Here is a 20,711-nt window from a genome sequence, read left to right as displayed (position 1 = left end):
CGCAGCCACGCTAGAAAATTTCCATCCGGTCTATCTCATACAAAGCAGAGCTCAGTTTTACAACACCTATCTCCTACAAGATCAAAATGCAGACACAATATGTGGAATAAAAGATATTTATTAGCTCTCTCTGTCTCCCTCATTTATTCTCGTCCATTTCTATTTTTAGACAAAGAAAACTGTAGACATCGTTATATCTTTTGTCTCATACAAGAGAAGAAACGGGACAGAGCGCTAATAATATTTTGCCCCTCACAGTGTGGCCAATTTTATAAAGTCTCATATGCCGCCTTAAAGAGTTGGTGGCCGCTCGCCGTCTTTAGTCGTGGTGAGAAAGACATGGAACTTTCAAAATTAGAAATTTTAATGTTTAGTCTTTTGCCTTCATTCAACAGAAGCGACGCCCACACCGGGCCAAATTATTTGTTCCTCTGTTTAAGTAGATAGCTACTAAAGTGGGGCATATTAATCAGAAATAAAACAAACAAAATAAAAAACCAAAGGATTTATTATAGATATCATTCGTTCCGATCGTATGAATGTATTAATAATAACTAAAAAAATATCAACATGATGAATTTCTTCCATGTCACAACATTACTAATTCTATAATTATATATCACAAATCAGGCGTATGGAAATTAATAATAACAACTAAACAATAGTAATCAAAATGCGTATTTAAATAAACAAATTAACATCAAACACTAACAAAATCCCTCTGAACAACTGCGAACTGCGATACGCTTATCATTTATTTGTTATTTTGTGATTGGGTATTTATGTATATTAAGTTGAGTGAAACTGGAAAGATTCATCATATATACAGGTTCAACATACAAATTGTATTATTGTGATCTCCTCAAAACCCCACACGATTTATTGGTCGACATTGAATTTTCAGGTTTGCAGTTGGAGTGGTAATAATAGTATTTGCCATATATATATATATTATAATGACATCACAAAGCAAGGTATGTAATGATATCTTACACATCATTACTTCATCAGGCCTTTAATTATTACGGTGGAATAAAACGTGAATCCGGATAGTGGATAGTAATATATTTATATTACTCCTTTTTTTGGTCAGTTGTGCAAAAATAGTAAATTATAATGTAAGAGGAGCTAAAGATTAATAAACAGAGGGATATACTCTTTTTTTGTTTACCCAGGGGAATGGGATATACTCTCAGCCTAACTTGTATTAACTTCCATATTTGTAGTCATAACCTGCCATACGAAAAAACTAATTTTAACACATCGAGCGCGACACGCGTCCGTGGACACCATTCAATAGTGTTCCCAACGCATTTTTTTTTTGGCAGAAATGCTGATTATGTATTAACAGGAAACTTAAACTACATCACGATATTATAGGTAACTTTATCGCGTAGCGATCTGTAACATAATGCAAAATGAGAGTAATATGTCGTATCGATGAAAAACGACAACTTATTAAATACACAGAATGTCTATTATCTATAGACTGCGTGTATAGGCAATTACAATGAATTCAAAAATCGTGGTGTCACTTTTTCGCTATATAGTGAATCTTATAAAAACAAATTTTGCATCAAATACGGGTGTTGATTCCACGAAGTTGTAACCGTGCCTCCTTGGCTAGCTTGTGCAGTGAGTTTCGCTTATTCAATAATAGTCTGGGTTTTAAGAGCAATTTCATTTAGAAATAATTATAAAGATAAATCTAATTGTTTATTAGGTAACACACGCGGTCTAGATTACAGGTGATAGGAAATTCCGCTGTTTTATGACAAAATTGTTTTACCTACCCAAGTAAACAATGATTATGGCTTACGTCAGCATTCGATACCCAGCTATACTACTATTGAAATACCATTGAGGTACAATTATGACATAACATTGTCAGAATACACCCTTGATATAAAACTTACATGTATCGAATATTTTAAACTTTACCTTTCACGCTCATGTATAGACGATAGAAATCCCAACAAATTAAGCAACTTAACTAAGCCTTAACATAAAAATAGGCGTATAAATGCACTGAAAAGGATCAATACTTGAAGTTGAACTTCATCTGCAGTAGATATTTGATGTTGACCTGCGCCACGTCATACACGATGTATCTGGACGGCCGTTCAGGAATATTATCAATCACATAGACCGCGTGGACGTGAAACAATCAAAAATATGCCACTTCAACCTAATTCCATCAACTATTTAATAACAGATTTAATGAATATGTCAAATGTGTATATTTTAATAGCTGTTGCCCGCGACTCCGTTTGCGGAAAATTTGCCTGTGTCGCTATTCAGCCACCCAATTATTTTCACACCCAAAATCATCTCAATTCAAATGCTTGGTTTTGACGTGAGAGAAAAAGAAAAAAATATACTTTCACATGGGATTGTATTTTACTTTTTACGACTGTGAAGGTCGTGAAATATTTTTTCCACGTGAACAGTTCTATATTCAGTAGTGTGAAGGCTCAACTGCAAGCGAACAATCCCAATCCACGACATATATGTGATAGCAGGACTAATATAATAATAATCCCGCAGGGCAGCTTGTGGCGAGCTGTTGGGGAGTAGCGACCCCACGGATCTGAGTGTCCACGTCAATGTTGCCCCTTTGTCAATCACGGCGACTGATTTGAGGGTCCCCTATTCAGTGAGCGGTGAGTCACCACCTGTCGCTTAATAATCAGTAAGCATGATTATGGCAGGTGTCCGAACTTTTTACAATAGCCCGTCTTCAGTTCATCCAAATTTCATTATATAGACCAATACTTCTATTCATAATTCTGTAATAGTTCACACTCCCGCCGAGACCTGCTCATGGGCATATTATTTCATTAGTATATCCGGGAGCGGGTCTTGGCGGGAGACCTACACAACATCAAAATTCTCCTGAGGGCTTCTACGTGTTGGATCCATATCCCCACGCAAGCCTCTCAAAGGACTGGACTATGTGCCGTGAATCCCAAAAGGAGATTCACCCAGATTTCTTTACTATACTGTTTATACGTGGCAACCCTGGACATAAAGTTACTACGCGCCAAAAGCATACGAGAAATTAAAACTTTCACAGGCGCGGATTCACATCAAATTTTAAATTACTAAAGTCACTACCTTTTCCCTGCGGCTTTACCCACACGAATTTCCATATCCGTACTCTTGATTATATGCATGAGAAATTGGAACATTACTTGAGTACATAAAGCGTCGCATGTATAATTGTGATGTATAAAAGGATACTCGTTGTAGAGCAGGTCGGTTTTGCGATCGCTGTTGACGGGAGGCCCGGCCGGCACCAGCGCGCCGCCGGCCAGCGCGCGCGCCGGCGCCGGCGCCGTGCGGCCCACGCCTAACACCGACTGCGTGCCGGGAGGGAGCTTCGTCACGTATTCCGCTTTGCTACATTCCTTCCTGTCCATTCCAATGTTATAGGGGGCATTATATACAACACTGAATTTACTTGTAGTAAATAAATTATCTAATTTTAAGAAAAAAAAAAATACACGTGTAATTTTCGTATACACACGTCTTAAATAAAAACATTTTTAAACCTTTGTTGAGCACCTACAGATCTCTCCTTCATCTGAGAGTTATTCCGGTTTCTTCCGCGGCCTACACTTTTGTCTCCACTTCGCACGATCATAGTCATAGCTAGACATGATGCTTGGTAATGTCACTCACATATTCCCTAAAGCGACCTCGCAGAGTAACAGCACCCCGCAGGGGTTCTCCTTGCTGGTGCAGCAGTAGTTGGCGGACTTGGAGACCATGTCCGCGAAGTATATCCCCTTGCCGAACATGTAGCCCGTCACCGGCGCCTCCGGCGGCGCTATGCGCAGACCTACAAATATTAACTTGATTGAATTTCATTTTTAAAAAATCTCATATATTTTGTTCGTCCATTAACCACGTGAAACTTGAAGGAAGAGGGGGAGTCAATCAATCAATTTATTTACATATTCAACAAAAATCAAGAAATATCACAAGGAAAATAACAAGAATAAGAATGTCTTTATTTGCATTGAATGGGTACAAATAAGTTTTAATTTACGAGTTACGGAGGTGTAGTAAAATATCACATATATTAATATTTTGCAAGGATGAGAGGGGGAGAGAGAGAGAGAGAGCTATATAACAATAAAACATTAGAGAAAGACATCAGACCTTGAGAGAGGATCCCAGCGAAGTTGGTGATCCGTGAGCCGTGCCACAGCAGCCGGCGGTTGTGCAGCTTCTTGAATGGCTTGTAACGTTTGTCTTCTCCGTGGCGGACCACTTTGAATACCTAAACAATATTCTTTATTGCACCAATTATGTCGTAGATATCTATACTTATAATAAAACTGCAAGTGGGCTATGTCTGTACATACTATATAGGTGATATCATTATGAGGGTTCGTATGGGACTAAAAGATTGATGAATAATTTATTTTTTAATTTTATTTTTCAATTTATATTTTAATCATTTTATTTTTTAATTTTTGTGTCTTTCTGTTTGTTCGCACATCACGCAAAAACTGCCGAATTGAATTTGATGCGATTTTCACAGTTGTCTAGCATATGGTCTAACCTAAAATCTGGTATAGGTCTCATCGAGATACGTTGCTTACAACTGGAGTCCCAAAGTAAGTTCTAGACTTGTGTTATGGGATACTAACTCAACGATACTATATCATATAACAAATACATATATAGATAAACATCCAAGACCCAGGCCAATCAGAAAAAGATCATTTTCCATCATGACCCGACCGGAGATCGAACCCGGGACCTCTCGGTTCAGAGGCATGCACTTTACCACTGCGCCACCGAGGTCGTCAACGACAATAATAATTCATGAGCGGACGCACTTTATAAACACGGACGAAGACGCGTACCAAAGCTAGCACGTTAGCACTGTACAAACGTCCAATCATAACAATACTCTCCAATTATATATAAAGGTACATATAGTTGAATAAGACTCAAAATTTTTGACGTCAATAAGTGATGTATATCATCCTAAATTGAATAAAGAATTTTGAATTTGAATTTGAAAATACGACAAAAATATTATTGACGTCCATACAAAGAACAAAATTATCTCACGTACCTCTTCTATCTCCAAAGTGTATGAAGAATGTGTTTCCGCGTGCGTATTCTTAGCGTATTCTTCGATCATCTTGAACTCCGTCGAGTTTCTGTCCAACGGTGTGATCTCCGCCTTCAACTTCTTGTAACTTTCCTCTATCGCGCTTTCGCCATCATTGCCATCTAAATTATAACACGTTTATTTGTTGGACAAATTGAAAAGCCCCCGACTTTCAATATTCCTTTCGCTACAACTTTTGAACGCTACAACTGAACTGAACCGATTTTCATAAAACATCGCTAAGAACACTCGGGATAAAATTATCTATGACACGAAAAACAAAAAGTAAACGAAAATCGGTTCATCCGTTTGGGAGCTACGATTTCAGACAGACAAATACACAGAATGACACGTTAAACTTATAACACCCCTCTTTTTGCGTCGGGGGTTAACAAATAAATTTAATCATCATTCATATAGACCCCGTCATTTATCCATTTGGCGAATACAAGAAAGTGATTGTTGAGTACTATAATTATTTAAGAAAGTGATTGTGATGTATTGAGTATTTCCAATACTCTCTGTATTAGAAATACTTAAGAAGAATCGAAAGTTGACATATTTTGTCCAGCATCATGTTAATTCTTAACTAATATTGTAAATGCGAATGTGAGTTTGGTTGTTGCCTTTTCACGCTATATCTACTCAACCAATCTTCTTTAAATTTTGCATACATGTAGTTTATAGTATGGATAAGGAAGGACTGTTCCCGTGATAAATTCACGCGGGCGAGGACGCAGGCAACAGCTGGTATGATATACCTGTGTTGAGAATGCTGTAAGCTATCTCGATCTCGAGCAGGCTGTCCAGCATCTGGCACTTGGCCTGGACCAGCTCCGCGGAGGACAGCAGCGGGGCGTTCTCCGTGCCGAAGTCGTGAGGAATAATTGTGAAGAACCTGGAGTATATAGTATACGGACTGTTTATGACAGAAAAAATATATATATATAACCTCGGTGACGCAGTGGTAAAACTGGCGCCATCTACACTAAAAAGCGTCATTCACTCTCAGACTTTTTGATTAAATCCTACGGGAATCGCATACTTTCGAAACAAAAAATACCATATGCAAAAACATACTGGTACTTTTTAATCAGAAAGCTAAAAATAAATAATTATGCTAAATAGTACCTATTAGTAGCGTCAATGATCTTGGACTGGTTCACCTTCCCCTTCTCGATGTACTTGAGAAGCTCAGACAGCACTTCGTATCCCTGTGTGATTTGCTTTTGCGATATCTTGCCGAGCGGCATCTTCTCTGTGTCCAGCTGCAGTCAAAATTTCGATTTTCATTTCTTCCCGTTCAGTCACGTTACGATTTGTTACTGAACGTGACCCGACAGTGTCACATATTGCAACTAGATTGTCCCAAAGAGTAACACAATGGGGCACTTTGTGTTCGTATTGAGTAACAGTAGTGAAGATTGAATAATATGGATATGGTATCACGTCTTTGCCACGGGTAGACAGAGCCAAGGAGTTACGAAACGCGAAGGTCACGTTTAGCTGTACGTCCAGATTATACTGTTGTAATAGGATACACACGTACCGTTGTATTTAAATAACAAATAATTAAAAAAAAAAAAGTCGCTTTACGCTATCTGTCCCTATATATGTTTAGATCTTTAAAACTATGCAACGGATTTTGATGCGGGTTTTTTAAAAATATATAAAAGTGATTCAAGAGGAAGATTTAGGTATATAATTTATTAAAATTTTACCCGAACGAAGCCGGGGCGGGCCGCTAGTTTTCCTACAAACCTCAAACTCCAACATGGTTTTCTTCATAGCAGCAAGGTCGAATATCTTCTGCACCAGTTTCTGCACCGGCACTGGCAGAGAAGAATTGGGGTCCACCACCATCGCGCGGATATTATTCTTCTTCTCCACGTCGCTGTAGTCTACATCGTGTGGATAGTACGCGCCGGGCACCTGACCGTAATTACAATTAATTATTTCTGTTTTTCTTCATTTATCTGTCCTAGAACAGGTGAAAAAAGTGTCGGAAAACATACAAAAATGGATTCAAAAATTGGACCCTCACAGACATTTTAATATTATTTAATTGAGGAATTGAGGATAGGGATCAACACTAAAAGTTTCGGTATTTCTTCTCACCAGTTGACGTTCCGAAATGCTAGTAGTTGCCAGAAGTGCTTACCATTTATCTATATATAAATTAAGTGTTGTTAAACCAGGAACACGATGAGAGACAAAACATATTAGCACTCCGTCCGGTTCGTCACGTGTATTTCGGCATCATTAATATCACGTTAGTGGGGTTACACTACATTATTAATTGCGAAATGACACACAGCCAATATAAACTGACCTTTTCGAAGTTCTCCCTATTGTCCCAATCGTTCTGCGTCTTCTCTTTGTAGAAATGTTTGAACTGTCGTATCGCGTCGTTTAAACTCTTGAAGTTCTCCGTCTTGTTCCCGCCGATGGGCGTGCCGATGCGGCCCCACGCCCGGAACAGGTAGAAACTGGTCGACATACAAGGTTGACGTCATTCGACGATATTTAGATTTCGGTTAGTAACCTAACCGAAACCTAACCTAATCTAACGATTCTATTTCTAATGATTAGGTTAGGTTTAAACGGAACCTTTATAAGATCACTCGTGCGTCTGTCTGTCCGTCCGTCTGTCACAGCCAATTTACTCCGAATCTAGTGGTATTATACTATGACCCAAACACAGACGTGCAGAGCAAATAGTTATTTTTTCAAATAAGGGTGATTTTTGGGGGTAAATTATAAATGTCCATTATTTATTAATTCCAGATAAATTGTATGGATGGCGCGAGTTGTTTTAAATTTGCGCGCTGTTTTCTTTCTGCATAATTTGAGAAAAATTGAATATGACAGTACAATTGGCTACTTTACTGATATATCATAATAAAGTATGAAAAGTATTGGAAATGATAGCTTTAAAGTATTTAAATAACAAATATGCAATTCGTCTTTTACATTTAACCCGTCACGCGTCTCATAGGCTATTTACGCGGGAAACGCAAATTTTGCCCCACAAATAAACCAACTTTGTGCTTCACCCGTATAATTATATTAATTGAATTATATATATCTAAAAAAGGTAAGGAAACGCGCAAAAAGATAATAGTAAAATAGATTCGAATATTTTGAAGATGTTTTTTATTGTCGCCATTCACAATTTATACTTTAATTGCACGAAATTAATTCACAGATTTGTAGCAGTATTGATTTGATTGAAATATAGGATTTCCGTTTGTAGCAGTTGGATTAAATGTTATAATAACATGAAATAGTAGGGATATCGACCAAAAGAATTTGGCCGCATGTCAATATAATTATTCCGATCATACTTAAATCTGAGCCCCCTGGTACAACGTAGTTCATTTTATAATACTACATACTAATTAATACATTAGTAATTTTAACCCCCGACACAAAAACAGATGTGTTATCAAATTTTACCACTGTTTGAGTCTGTTTGCAGTACTGTATCTTTAAAACTGGTGAACGGATTTGAATGGGGGTCTTAAATAAAACGGCTTGTTTTTTATATTCAGCCTTACAAGTTATTGGCAGATGGATGCTAAAAGTCGGGGGTTTTTCAGTTTGACAAATAGTAATAGTTTTGGTGTAGTATAATTGTGCATCTACCACATCAGCTATGGTAGTCGAATCTTTGACTGATCTTTGTAAAGAATTTGATTAATGACTGAACAGAAAGAGACAGGTTAACACCATTGCAGATGTCGTACTGGCCGTATTGAACATAGTCAATACGCGCTGTACGTGTTTGACATTTACTGAGGTTTGGATGTTAAAGGGAAAAGTCGGTAATAGCATGAATGAGCCGAATAATACACACTGTAGACATTCCACGTTTTTATTTAAATTAAATAAATAAATAAAACACGTATTTCAGTAGTCGTATGTAGTACAGGTACGAAATCATAAAATAACAATAATGTTCACCTTTTTAAAGCCAATTAAAACCAGTTCTTATACATTCAACAATTCTATGCATCATATTCTAAGTATCTTTGGATCTATTTTGTTAGGTACTTGAAACATTACACCGGCAAAAATCCTGTAAACAACGATATATTTCCTGTATTAACGTACATACTAAGCACTGCATAAAAGCATCTATATTTATAATATTATCATATTACAAAGATACATACATAAAAAGCATTTTCATTCACGAATGGCAAACATGGCTTGTGGCATTCAATCCCGCTAACATCCATCACTTTCACTCGATGATATTAAACTAAAATTTAATTTCGGCGTCTACTCTTGCAAGTAAAACTCGCCTACCCGGAGGTTGTTCAGCGGAGTGCCAAGTCGCCCAACAAATTCCTAGGCACATAAATTCATCGCAAGTATCGCATTTGAAATTAACTTTATGTTTAATATCATTCCTCGAGCAAACGTGGCAAAGCGATCTATTATCATTCCCCCCGAAGCATCAGAGGAACGTGTAGTATGTACCTGACGAGCCTCAGGTGTTCCGTATCAGCCACCTTAATATCTCGAGGGAATCTTCGGCAGTGTTTCCGCGCGAGAGATGCTGAATCTCTCGCGAAGTTGATTGAGGAACGTCCGAAGTGACATCAGAGGCAAACCGCGACGCCTTAATGACTCGGACAACAAAACAAATGCATTATGAACACTTGCATTGAGGATTCATTTAAATATCTGGTGGTGGTACGAGGTGACGACCTCGGTGGCGCTGTGGTAAAGTTCTTGCCACTGGACCGAGAGGTCCCGGGTTCGATCCCCGGTCTGGTCATGATGGAAAATGATCTTTTTCCGATTGGCCCGGGTCTTGGATGTTTATCTATATATGTATTTGTTATAAAATATAGTATCGTTGAGTTAGTATCCCATAACACAAGTCTCGAACTTAATTTGGGGCCAGCTCAATCTGTGTGATTTGTCCCAATATATTTATATTTATTTATTTATTTATCTTTATATACCATTTCACACATCTCTTTCTCTCCAATAAATACATAGAAAGTTTTCGATCTTGAAGATCATCACCTGCCAAGGTATTATTGTAATCTCGTACAGCGATAGGCTTTACGAGATTTATTCCAGCCTTGCGACCGACGTAGGTTTCGTCAGTGTGATAAGTGGAAATCCGTTCACCATTTTGGAGTTCTTCCGTGCAATACATGAAACGTCTCCAGAATGGCGAGCGATGATTGTCCCCTTCGGCACATTTTGCGATGCCTTCGCGATTTCCACTGGCACATGTTTGCGATTCGGGCGCAAAGTGCCCAAATTATCAAACCCTAAACTCTTAAGGTCATCTGGTCAACGCTGGATAATTATAAAAATTGTCCATCGTGACGAGATGCCCTCGATGTTCAAGGCCTGATAATTTGGGATAAACGCAAACCTCAATAACTTTGGTGATAAACGATAAAATTAAATTTTGATTACTCACGTGTATTAATAGGGTCTTTAATATTGAGCCTATAATTTTTTTGGCATAATTAAAAATTTATGGTTGAGATTTTATTTCAATTTTATATTACATATAAAAAACCAAAGCAAAATATTGTCAATCGTAGTTCGATTTCAGTTCGTAAAAGTTAAGTCCACTTCTCGAGATTAAATAATTATTCAAGACTAGAACATATACTTTAAAGAAACAGGTTACCTTTAGTTTAGCTGCAATTTGATATATAACACATAAAACAAGTCACTTACCTTCTAAAAAGATTTCGACAAATTTTCATAGATAGTCGTTTTTTGCACGTCAAAACAGTAATGTAAAACGGATTTCGTTGCCGTGTCGCACTTCACACACGAATATGTTCTCATTTACAAAATATTTCTTACATATTTTTTTTAGATTGGATTAAAAAATATAAAACGCTAGATTAAGACTTTCTATTGGTCGTTACAGAATTTTTGAAAGCACCAATCGCATTCATGTGATTGAAAAAATATCAAAGACAGACAGACTGCGTTAGTGCCTCGGTTAGGCACTGGGACGCGTCGGGTGAATTTGCGTTACGGACTCAGTTAGGAACTAGAACGCGTGACGGGTACCATGCCATAGTGCGTAATCGTGTGTAATTTGTTGTGGTAACACATTTCTATTGATTTAAAACAACATTCTAATACTATAAATGCGAAAGTTTGTGAGGATGTTTTGTGTGTGTGTGTATATATATGTTTTTCACTCTTTCACGGAAAATCGGACGGATTGTTACGAAATATCGTACACTTGTAGAACATAACCAGGAATATCACATGGGATACCTTTTTATCGCGAAATTCTCACGGCAGCGAAGCACCGGGGCGCAACTACTGTTTCATAAAACTGTCAAATAGCCAATTAGTGGTTTTCAGGTAGAAATTCTTTAACATCAGTGTGTACTCACGTGTCGCTGGTGTCGCTCTTCAAAAGCTGCAGTTTATAGTAAGAGTTCTTGCCGGTGACGACGTCTGTCCTGGAGAGCGCCGCGCTGTGGCGGCAGTGCACGTGCGCGACGTCGGCCAGGCCCGACGCCGGGTCCACTGCTGACCCGTCTGGAACGTTATACGTCCACACTAGCTTTTGCCCACAACTTCGTATGCGAGTACAAAACCGTTTCCCGTGGGGATTTCAAAAATCCCCTTCTTAGTGCTCCCCTAGACTGTCCTAGGAACCTACACACCAAATTTCAGCTTTCTACGTCCGGTAATTTCCGCTGTGCGTTGTCTGTCAGTCAGTCACTCAGTAACGCAAGAATTTTATATATGTATATAGATTAATATTACAAAGAGAAAATATTTGTATTTTTGTGTGCAATTAATAAATTCAAAAACTACTTTCATGACAGAGATAGGCGACCTTCAGTAGGCCACTTTTTGTTATGGTTTTACCCAAGCGAAGCCGGGGCGAGCGGCTAGTTACTTATTAACTCGTGTAATACGATAAAAATGTTGCCTATGTTACTGTACTGAGGGTTTTGTCTGTTTCTGTGTCAAATTCCATTAAAATCTGATAGTTTTTGAGTTTCATTACAAACAAATAAATAAATTTATTTTTATACGACCTCCGTGGCCTAATGGTCATCACGCCCGACTGCTACACGGGGGTCCCGGGTTCGATCCCCGCTCAGGTAAACATGAAAAATTTTCCGATTGACCTGGGTCTTTCATGTTTATCTAAGGAGTTTTGTTTATTAATAGGTATCTGTTGTTATAGCGACAACAGAAATTATCAAAAATATATATCACATTAACACTCTTCTCGTAATGGGTAATGGATTATGTTAAGTAAATCACAAATCTGATGGCAGCTAAACATCGGGACATGTAAAACTAAAGCTTGTAATATTAGCATTAGAACGTAAAAGAATAGGACATATTACGCAAAGCTCAGCGCAGATGGCGCTACTGGTACAACTAAGGTACACAAACATTGCCAATGGAGGCAAAAAGCGCCAATTTTCAATATTGTTGCAGATTTACGACCAAAAATACCTTCTATGCAATCGTGGTGCGAGTTTAAAGGAAAAAAGAAGGATTTAGTGGATTATCCTGAAAATAATAACACTATTTTAGGTTATGTTCTGCATTATTTGGTCAACTGTGGAAATAAACTGATATACGAGTACTATATACTCGGTATACTCGTAAACTTGATTCTGACTGAAGATCTTACCTGTATGAAGTCCATATTTTAATAATTCATCACGTGTGAAGTGTTCCGAGCTTCTCTCGTACTGGCTCGAAAATTTTACAGCGTGAGGCGTATCCCATAGTTTTCGAAGTTTTGTCATTTTATGGAAAACTATTTTTCTTAAACTTTCGGCACCCGAACATTGTTGTATATTTTCACAAACGAATGCTTACATAATGAAAGGATTAATAAAGTACTCTAAAATAAACGTTATAATCGACATAGCAAAAGGCGTAAACAGTGCTGTACTCTGGTGGGATAAATGTGCAGTAATACTCCCTATTAACAAAAAAAAAACGACGAATGAACAAGTGACAAGCGGAGCTTAAAGACAGAATTTGAAAAAAAAAAAAAAATACTACCAACCCTTGATTTGAATTTTCATCGGTCCCGATTTGTTGGACTTGGCGTAGTTGCTGCCGGACTTGGCGATCGACTTGCCGTCGATCACGTCCTGCGGCACGCGGGTCGTAGGCTAAATAAAAAAAAATTAAAAATAAAATTTAAAAAAAAAAAAACGATACAATCGTCAGTGTTACGCGAAGCCTGGAGTCAGAATAAAAAATAAACCTTACAATTTTGAAAGATTTTACTGTGATTTTACGACCGACCACCTGTCGGCGACCATTGTACTCTTTTTTTTTAGAATGCTATTGTTGCCTATCGGATGCCAAGATTGTGTCCCTTAGTCGCCTCTTACGACATCCACAGGTGGATTAGGAGTGGTCTTATATTAGGGCGGGACCACACGCCACACCAGACATCATCACATATGCCCACAGCACTGCAGCTAAAGGCAGAAATAATATGTTTTTAATACAAACTTTAATCCCCCATTACAACACTTTAAAGGGGTTGATTTTCAAAAACAAAGTATATGCCTATCCTACATATACATAACATAATTATCTAGTCTAAATTTCATCAAAATCGGTTCAGAGGTTTAGGCGTGAAAACATGACAGATAGACTTTCGCATTAGCATTATTAGTAAAGTAATATGAACGTATGAATATTCAAATGTTTAATGTTCAAATGTTTAATTCAAATGTTAAAAGCTATCCTGTATATGTGGTCGTCCAAATCAAAAGGAACCTTATGGCGGCTTGCACTTAGGTCTTTATTGCCGTGATTCCAATACAAAACAACGGCATTATAGACCTAAGTGCCAGCCGCCATATGGTCCCTTTTGATTTGGACGAGTACATATAAATACAGTTCACTGACATCAGATCCCCAAGATGCGATGTTGTTCTCCCTGATAAGCTTCATGGATTGCGACACACTGCCGTTTTCGGGGTGGATCAGGTCCAGGAATGATTCTTCTACCACCTGAAAAATATATATATATAAAATATATATTAAAAATAGGCAATACCTCTTACAACCATATTCGAGGAATAAATTATTGTGATTCTGAAAATTACAATAATAAAATGTTTTATTGTTGAATTTCATTTCTCACTATCGAATCGATGCGAAGTGATACGCAGCGAACCAATCACACCGCGGTGTGGTTGTCGTCGCGTCACAATGGCGCAATGTGATTGGTTCGCTGCGTCACACTTCGATTCGACTCGATGGTGAGATGTAAATAGAAAAGTCGCACTAAGAAGCCTTGAAAACTTTCGAATTGTCAAGGTTATTAGATTATTATTAGATTCGGGTGTAATTTTATAATTTTTTTAATATTGAAAAAAAAAATGGAATGAATTCGTATATCTTGATGTAAAATGGAACGCACCTCAATCTCTAGTTTCTGTATATCCTCCATTTTGTCACTCATCCTCTCTATCTCCTTCGGAGTGGAGACGACGGCGGCGGCAGTGTCAGTCAGCTTGGTCACCACCAGCCCCCCCAACTTCAGAATACGCCGTTTGATCTCTTCCTTCTTCTCTTTGTTCAACTCGCGGCCGTAGATGAAGAACTGCAGGTTCTTCAGTGGAGGATTCCTGACTTCCTTCTTCACACTATTCATTGATATAATTATAACTAATATTATTTACAGTACGCGGAAATTTGGATTCGGCATATTGCTTGCTGGTTTTTCATTGCGATAAATAAAAGCTCTCATACAAACTGCGCATGTTCATCAACCATGACATTATTCATAAAAATATAGTTTGTTTAGTACTGTGGGTTATTTATTAGCGAACACCAAAAAAGTGGTACTAGAAATTATACAAGTATATAGCTAGTATATAAAATAGTACTAGCTGCGCCCCGGGGATTCGCTCCCGTAGGAATTTCGGGACAAAAAGTACCCTGTGTCCTTCTCCGTACTTCAAACTGCGTGTGTGCAAAATTTCAAGATTGGTTGAGCGGGTAAAGCGTGAAGAGGTAACAAACAAACTTACTTTCGCATTTATAATATTAGTTAGGATACTATTATATATAATTAATTAATTAGTATCATACTTTCCTATTGAACACGGTTGCCAGAATTTACTAAAAAGAAAATTGTGACTATATCACAGATATTATAAAAAGTCGTCGTCTATTAGTATAAACGTGATAAACTCAAAAACCACCACAGATTTTTGTACAGTTCACCTTTCACACACACACAGTTCAGGCTTATGTTTTTACCCGACCGAAGCTTGGACGGGCCACTAGTTATTTATTTATTCCTACAACTACATACTAACTACATAAACTACTATATGTTACTCGGTGCTTCGCGCCCGTGGGAATTTTGAGATAAAATATAGCCTATAGCAATCTTGGATAATGTACCTTTCGAATGGTGAAAGAATTTTTGAAATCGGTTCGGTAGTTTCAAACATACAAACTCACAAACGCTTACCTCTTTATAATAATAGTATAGATTGATATTACAACACATAACAAACAATGACTCTTGTGAATTAACTCAATTATTATGATATACAAACGAACATGGTTTCCTCTTTCTTGACGGTAACGAGTGGCTTGGGCGCCGCCCTGAACACTCTGACGTCAACTTTAGGCTTGTACTTGTTGAAGGGCGGCTGTTCCTTATATGCTGAGGGGATTTTCAGCTTGGACCGCTTCGGATCTTGGCTGACGTACGCGCACGACGTGAACCCGCTGATGTGGCCTGCGAGATGTGGAATATTCAATGGTTAACTGGTTAAGTTGTTGACCAGTCAACTTAGACCTCGCAAACACAATAAGTTTTGATGAGTTTTTACAAAATTGTGATTATTTCAAAAACGACTTAACCGATTTTGTTGCCCCACGGAGTTAAAAATTATATGGATAGATCCTACATACTTTTTAAATTTCATCAAAATCGTAGCAACGGTTCGAAAGTTATCGTGTTACAAACAAACAAACAAACAAACAAACAAACAAACAAACAAACAAACAAACATACATACAAAAAATGTATTTTTGTCCCAAGTTGACTTGTAGACCTCATTTATGTTGAACTAGATTTTGCCCGTGGCTTCGCCCTCGTGAATTTCCCACGGGAACTGTGATTTTACGGGATGAAAGGTACTAGTACCACATTTCATACTAGCTCTTGCCCGCGACTTCTCCATACTTCGAAATAATTGGTTGAGTAGATAAAGCGTGAAGAGGTAACAAAGGCACAAATAAATAATCAAAAACTTACTTTCGCATTTATAATATTAGTTAGGATTGTTATACAAACTCATGTTCATTATATATATATATATCGTGTATGTGAAGGGGTGGAAGTCCACTGGTTAAGATATATATGGATGCATATGGTGTATGTATATATATATATATATATGTTGATGTAATTTGGCACGAGATAGACAAAACATTTAGACGTGATATAGGCCAATTTTTGTTATTATACTTTTACCCGAGCAGGCCGCTACTATTTCATAAAACTAACCGGTGCACTTGTAGCCAAATGTGTCCAACACCAGCTGTCCATTCTTGCAGTCGGGGCAGGGCTTCAGGGCTCCGAAGGCCATGCAATCCGCCAGAAGATCCACTGCCTGCCGAACGTTACTTGTATTAGTCCTATATATCGACGATATATCCCGACGATCCTGGTGGCGCAGTGGTAAAGTGCTTGCCTTTGAACCGAGAGGTCTTGGGTTAGATCCCCAGTCGGGTCATAATGTACCTAAATTGATCTTTTTAAAATTGACCTGGCTCCTGGATGTTTACCTATTTGTATATGTTATTGATATAGTATCGTTGAGTTAGTATCCCATAACACAAGCCTCGAACTTACCTAGCCTAAGCTAGCCCTAAAGCTTAATCTGAAAACCTTTTAAGTAATTAATAACGAAACTAAATACTAATTTAAATCCTTACGTCTCTCTTAGCCTGAGGCACTTCTTGCGAGTTCTCCTCTAGTATCTCCTCGATCTCTTTAGGCGCCAGTTGGCCGAGCGCAGTCTTGTACTTCTGGAACAAGTCGTTCTGCTTCTTCAGCATCTTCTCCAGTTTCTCCTGCGCCGGGTCGCCTTCTTCAGTCTTAATTTTCTTTGTCGGCACCGCTTCGCCTACTGGCCTGTGATTATAGTATTTTGGTTAGCGATTTAGGCTTTTTGTTACAGGTACTTTATGTTTAGCCTTGATGGACATAAAATGATGACATAAAATTGCCCTACTCTGTACAAGCGTTCTTTTAACACACGTTATATGTATATATACGTGTCGGCATAGTACAGCATACGTGTCTAACCAACAAACTCCGCCAACTTCGAAGATATTGTTACGCCCGTTCGAACAAGAGTTTCTTTATTCACTTGAAATCTATTATCCATAGTGGTAAACTTACTTGGTAAAAATGTACATAAACAGTACAAACAGATTATTTAATCTATCAAATATTTTAATATATTTGATTGAAATTTTTCATAGTGATCTCTCTAAACACATGGAAAACATAGGTATAACATATTCAAAAATATTTTTATATACATAATTATATTTTAAAATAATAAACAAGAACGAAACGAACTTGATGGTATCCTTGACCATCTTCTGGTCCTCCTCGGAGAGGTCAGTGAATCCGGGCAACACCTCCCCCCCAGCAAAGAACTGCAGCTCGTGCCGGGCCTCCGCGAAGCATTTGACGTGGTGCCACAGCGGCTGCCCGCCGTACTTGGCACCCACATCCGTATCGAACACTGTCTTGCGAATGCGGACTTCATCCTGACATTTACAGAGATAAAAACATATTTCATACAAACTTGCAACCCCTATTTCATCCCCCGTTACGTTACGTTAATATCCAAAATTCCTTTCTAAGATGTCTCCTAATCGACAGAACCCTTCATCTACGAACGATTCGCCGACAGAGGAGACATTCAGTCGTTCAAACGCCCGATGTCGAAACATTCTGTCGACGAATCGTTCGTAGACGAAGCAATTGTCAGAGATCCTTTTCAGACTCATATAATAGTGTACTTTTAAACCAATAAAACAAATTTTGATTTTGAAATACATAAATAATACATACCTTACAGATCTTAATTTCACAATGCTTGCAGCTAGCGCGGCTGCTCTTGGAGTACTCCACGCCGAAGTCCTTGAGCGCCCCGACCACGGACGTCGACGCACGTTTCTTTGATTTTCCTTTAGATTTCTCATTCTTTACAACTAATACTGCGCTTTGGCCGACCTCATCTAAAAGTAAGACAAAAATTAACAGAAATTCAATAGTTTTTTGATGGTATAAACAAAGATAGAGAACAATTTTAAAATTAAACTATATTGCCTTTTACATACTAAATTTTTAATTTATTATCTCCTTTAATACACTGACCAGTTACAGTTTAACAATATGTAGAAATTTCATATGAAAGCAAGAACATGTTTCGGTTTTTATAAAAATTTATGTGTTGCGAATTGGCAGCACTCAAAGTGTTCAATTTCCTTACTTATTTTGTTGACAATCCTCTTCTGATCGGCACTCTTCAGTTTGTTGAAGTTGGCTATCTCGTCCACTGAGCTGGGCCGTTGCTTCTCAAAGAAACACTCCTCATGGTACCAGTTTGGTTGCTTGCCATCGTGGAATGCAGACTGTAACAACATCATTTTTAAGGATATGAGATTCAATGCATTATATATAAATAAAAATATTTTATTTAAGTCAATTCTTTTATAAACCACAACGCATAATAATAATTAGTAGCCATAAAAGTCATGTCACTTTAAAAAAAATACAATTTGTATATGCTTGTGATTTGTATAATAATGTCTGCTTTGGTATTTATATAGGACAAGTCTGTCATTGCCATAACTTAAGTACTCCTTACTAGCTTATCCTTGCATTTTATTTTACAAGTTATTGTTAGCAAAGTATTTTTATAAGAAGTGATAAATAATATGCCACCAACTACCAATAAAATACAATACAAAAATCTTTATTGCACAAATTAATTACATAGTATACATAAGTACAAAATGTATAATCACACATAGCATGACATTATGGTACTGATACATTGTGCAAAAGGTGGCCTTATCACTGTAAGCAATTTCTTCCAGGCAACCTTTTGGAAATCGCTAGACGAGGAAATACAGAAATGCGGGTCGGATTAAACTGGCAATTGTAAAAATAGATTTAATATAATAAATATACTTAAGATAAATATCATAAACCTACATAAATGTTAATACTACCAATAGCTAATATTATAAATGTGAAAGTATTGATGTGAGTGACTTATGTTTTTTACTCAATCACCCTAAATATACATAACAGATTTCATTTAAATTTGCATACATAAATAGAATATATCCTGGAATAGCACATAGCATATTTTGTCCCAGAATTTCCATAAGAGTGAAGCCCAAGAAAAAAGTATAGTGGACACTAGCAAATATTTCAATCATTTAGCTAAAGTTTTATCATGGGTAATACTACTAGATAGAAGACTACAAATACAATTGCCTTTTTTGGTAATATTGATACTATCTATTGATATTCCAGATGATGTTCAAGGTTAACTGGATTCTTTGGTAAAATACTTACCAAATACATTTGTAGCTGCCGTACGTCTTCTCGTCTAATAACAGCGAACTGTATTTTCACACATGGTACATACCAATGGTTGAATTGGAGACAAGTACCTTTTAAAATTCGTTCAAACTGAGGCGAATCCCGCGCGGGATGCGGGAAGTGATTCGCTCGCGCCGATTGCGTCAACTAATCGGTATGGACGTGTTTTTGTTTTTGATTGTCGCACGAGCTGCAGCGAAATATACGCGGGATAGCGAGCGACTGATTTTTCGAAATGCCGTTGAACTTGAAGCTTGAAGTAAGAAATGAAGCTAACTAACCGAATAACGCAACTTAATAATATCCAGACCTTGTTTTTTAAAAGAATCATACATAAACATGTAGGAGGTACATACCTGAACCATTCGAGCAATGCGTAGATTTCCTTGAGCGATTTTGTCTTTGCAACCTTTACATCCTGCCCTACTCGATGTTGCATATTCCGTGTAATAAGGTAGTTCATTCATAATGGTTTTACGGAAAGCTTGCAAAGTAGGTATAACACCAAAATAAAAACAATCACGAAATCTTCAACGAAAACAACAAAGGCATTAACAATTACCCGGGCCGGGCACCGGCTCCCAAAAATATTATTATTCATTCAAGTTTGTTTTCCGTCAAGACAGATGTCAGCAAGTTTGCGACTTGCGACCCGCCAAATTTATTTAAAATTGACTAATCAGAAGGCTTGTAAAAACAAGGTAGACAACTTTAGAAAAAGACGAAAAACTAATAATGGTCGTTTGTGGTTCTGCTAGGTGCTAGCTTCCAGCATGATTTAGGTCGAGGGATCCGTCCTATAGATTTAGAAGGGGCTCTGATCCGTCCGGTATGGACTATAGAAAATATAGACATCGTCATATTTTTCGTTTTGCTCATACAAGAGAACGCGTATAAAAATGCACAAGAAAA

At 37.6% G+C, this 20,711-nt stretch overlaps 1 protein-coding gene across 1 annotated transcript; it reads right to left on the bottom strand.

Moving 5' to 3' along the window:
• Positions 1-490: 490 nt before the first annotated feature.
• Positions 491-20,417, bottom strand: Parp1 (Poly-(ADP-ribose) polymerase 1). The gene is made up of 20 exons (XM_053746551.2): positions 20,156-20,417; positions 18,676-18,817; positions 18,255-18,421; positions 17,754-17,947; positions 17,102-17,300; positions 16,671-16,776; positions 15,716-15,896; positions 14,562-14,787; positions 14,045-14,149; positions 13,185-13,293; positions 11,533-11,680; positions 7,467-7,623; positions 6,896-7,066; positions 6,266-6,402; positions 5,896-6,032; positions 5,096-5,256; positions 4,168-4,288; positions 3,685-3,844; positions 3,244-3,414; positions 491-2,111 (listed from the first exon to the last, which is right to left on the bottom strand). The coding sequence occupies exons 1-20, from the start codon at positions 20,264-20,266 to the stop codon at positions 2,039-2,041; spliced, it is 2,976 nt and encodes a 991-aa protein (XP_053602526.1). The 5' UTR covers positions 20,267-20,417; the 3' UTR covers positions 491-2,038.
• Between the last annotated feature and the right edge of the window lie 294 nt (positions 20,418-20,711).

This window comes from Plodia interpunctella, chromosome 6 (assembly GCF_027563975.2).
Source record: "Plodia interpunctella isolate USDA-ARS_2022_Savannah chromosome 6, ilPloInte3.2, whole genome shotgun sequence".
Taxonomy (NCBI): Eukaryota; Metazoa; Arthropoda; class Insecta; order Lepidoptera; family Pyralidae; genus Plodia; species Plodia interpunctella.
This window is presented reverse-complemented; position numbering and strand designations above follow the sequence as displayed.

Coding starts and splice junctions, on each gene's coding strand:
- Parp1 (XM_053746551.2), bottom strand. CDS start 20,266: ATGAATGAACTACCTTATTACACGGAATATGCAACATCGAGTAGGGCA. Junction 7,067..7,466: donor ATAGGGAGAACTTCGAAAAG/GTCAGTTTATAT, acceptor AATTACGGTCAG/GTGCCCGGCGCGTACTATCC. Junction 3,415..3,684: donor GAGGTCGCTTTAGGGAATAT/GTGAGTGACATT, acceptor TGGAATGGACAG/GAAGGAATGTAGCAAAGCGG.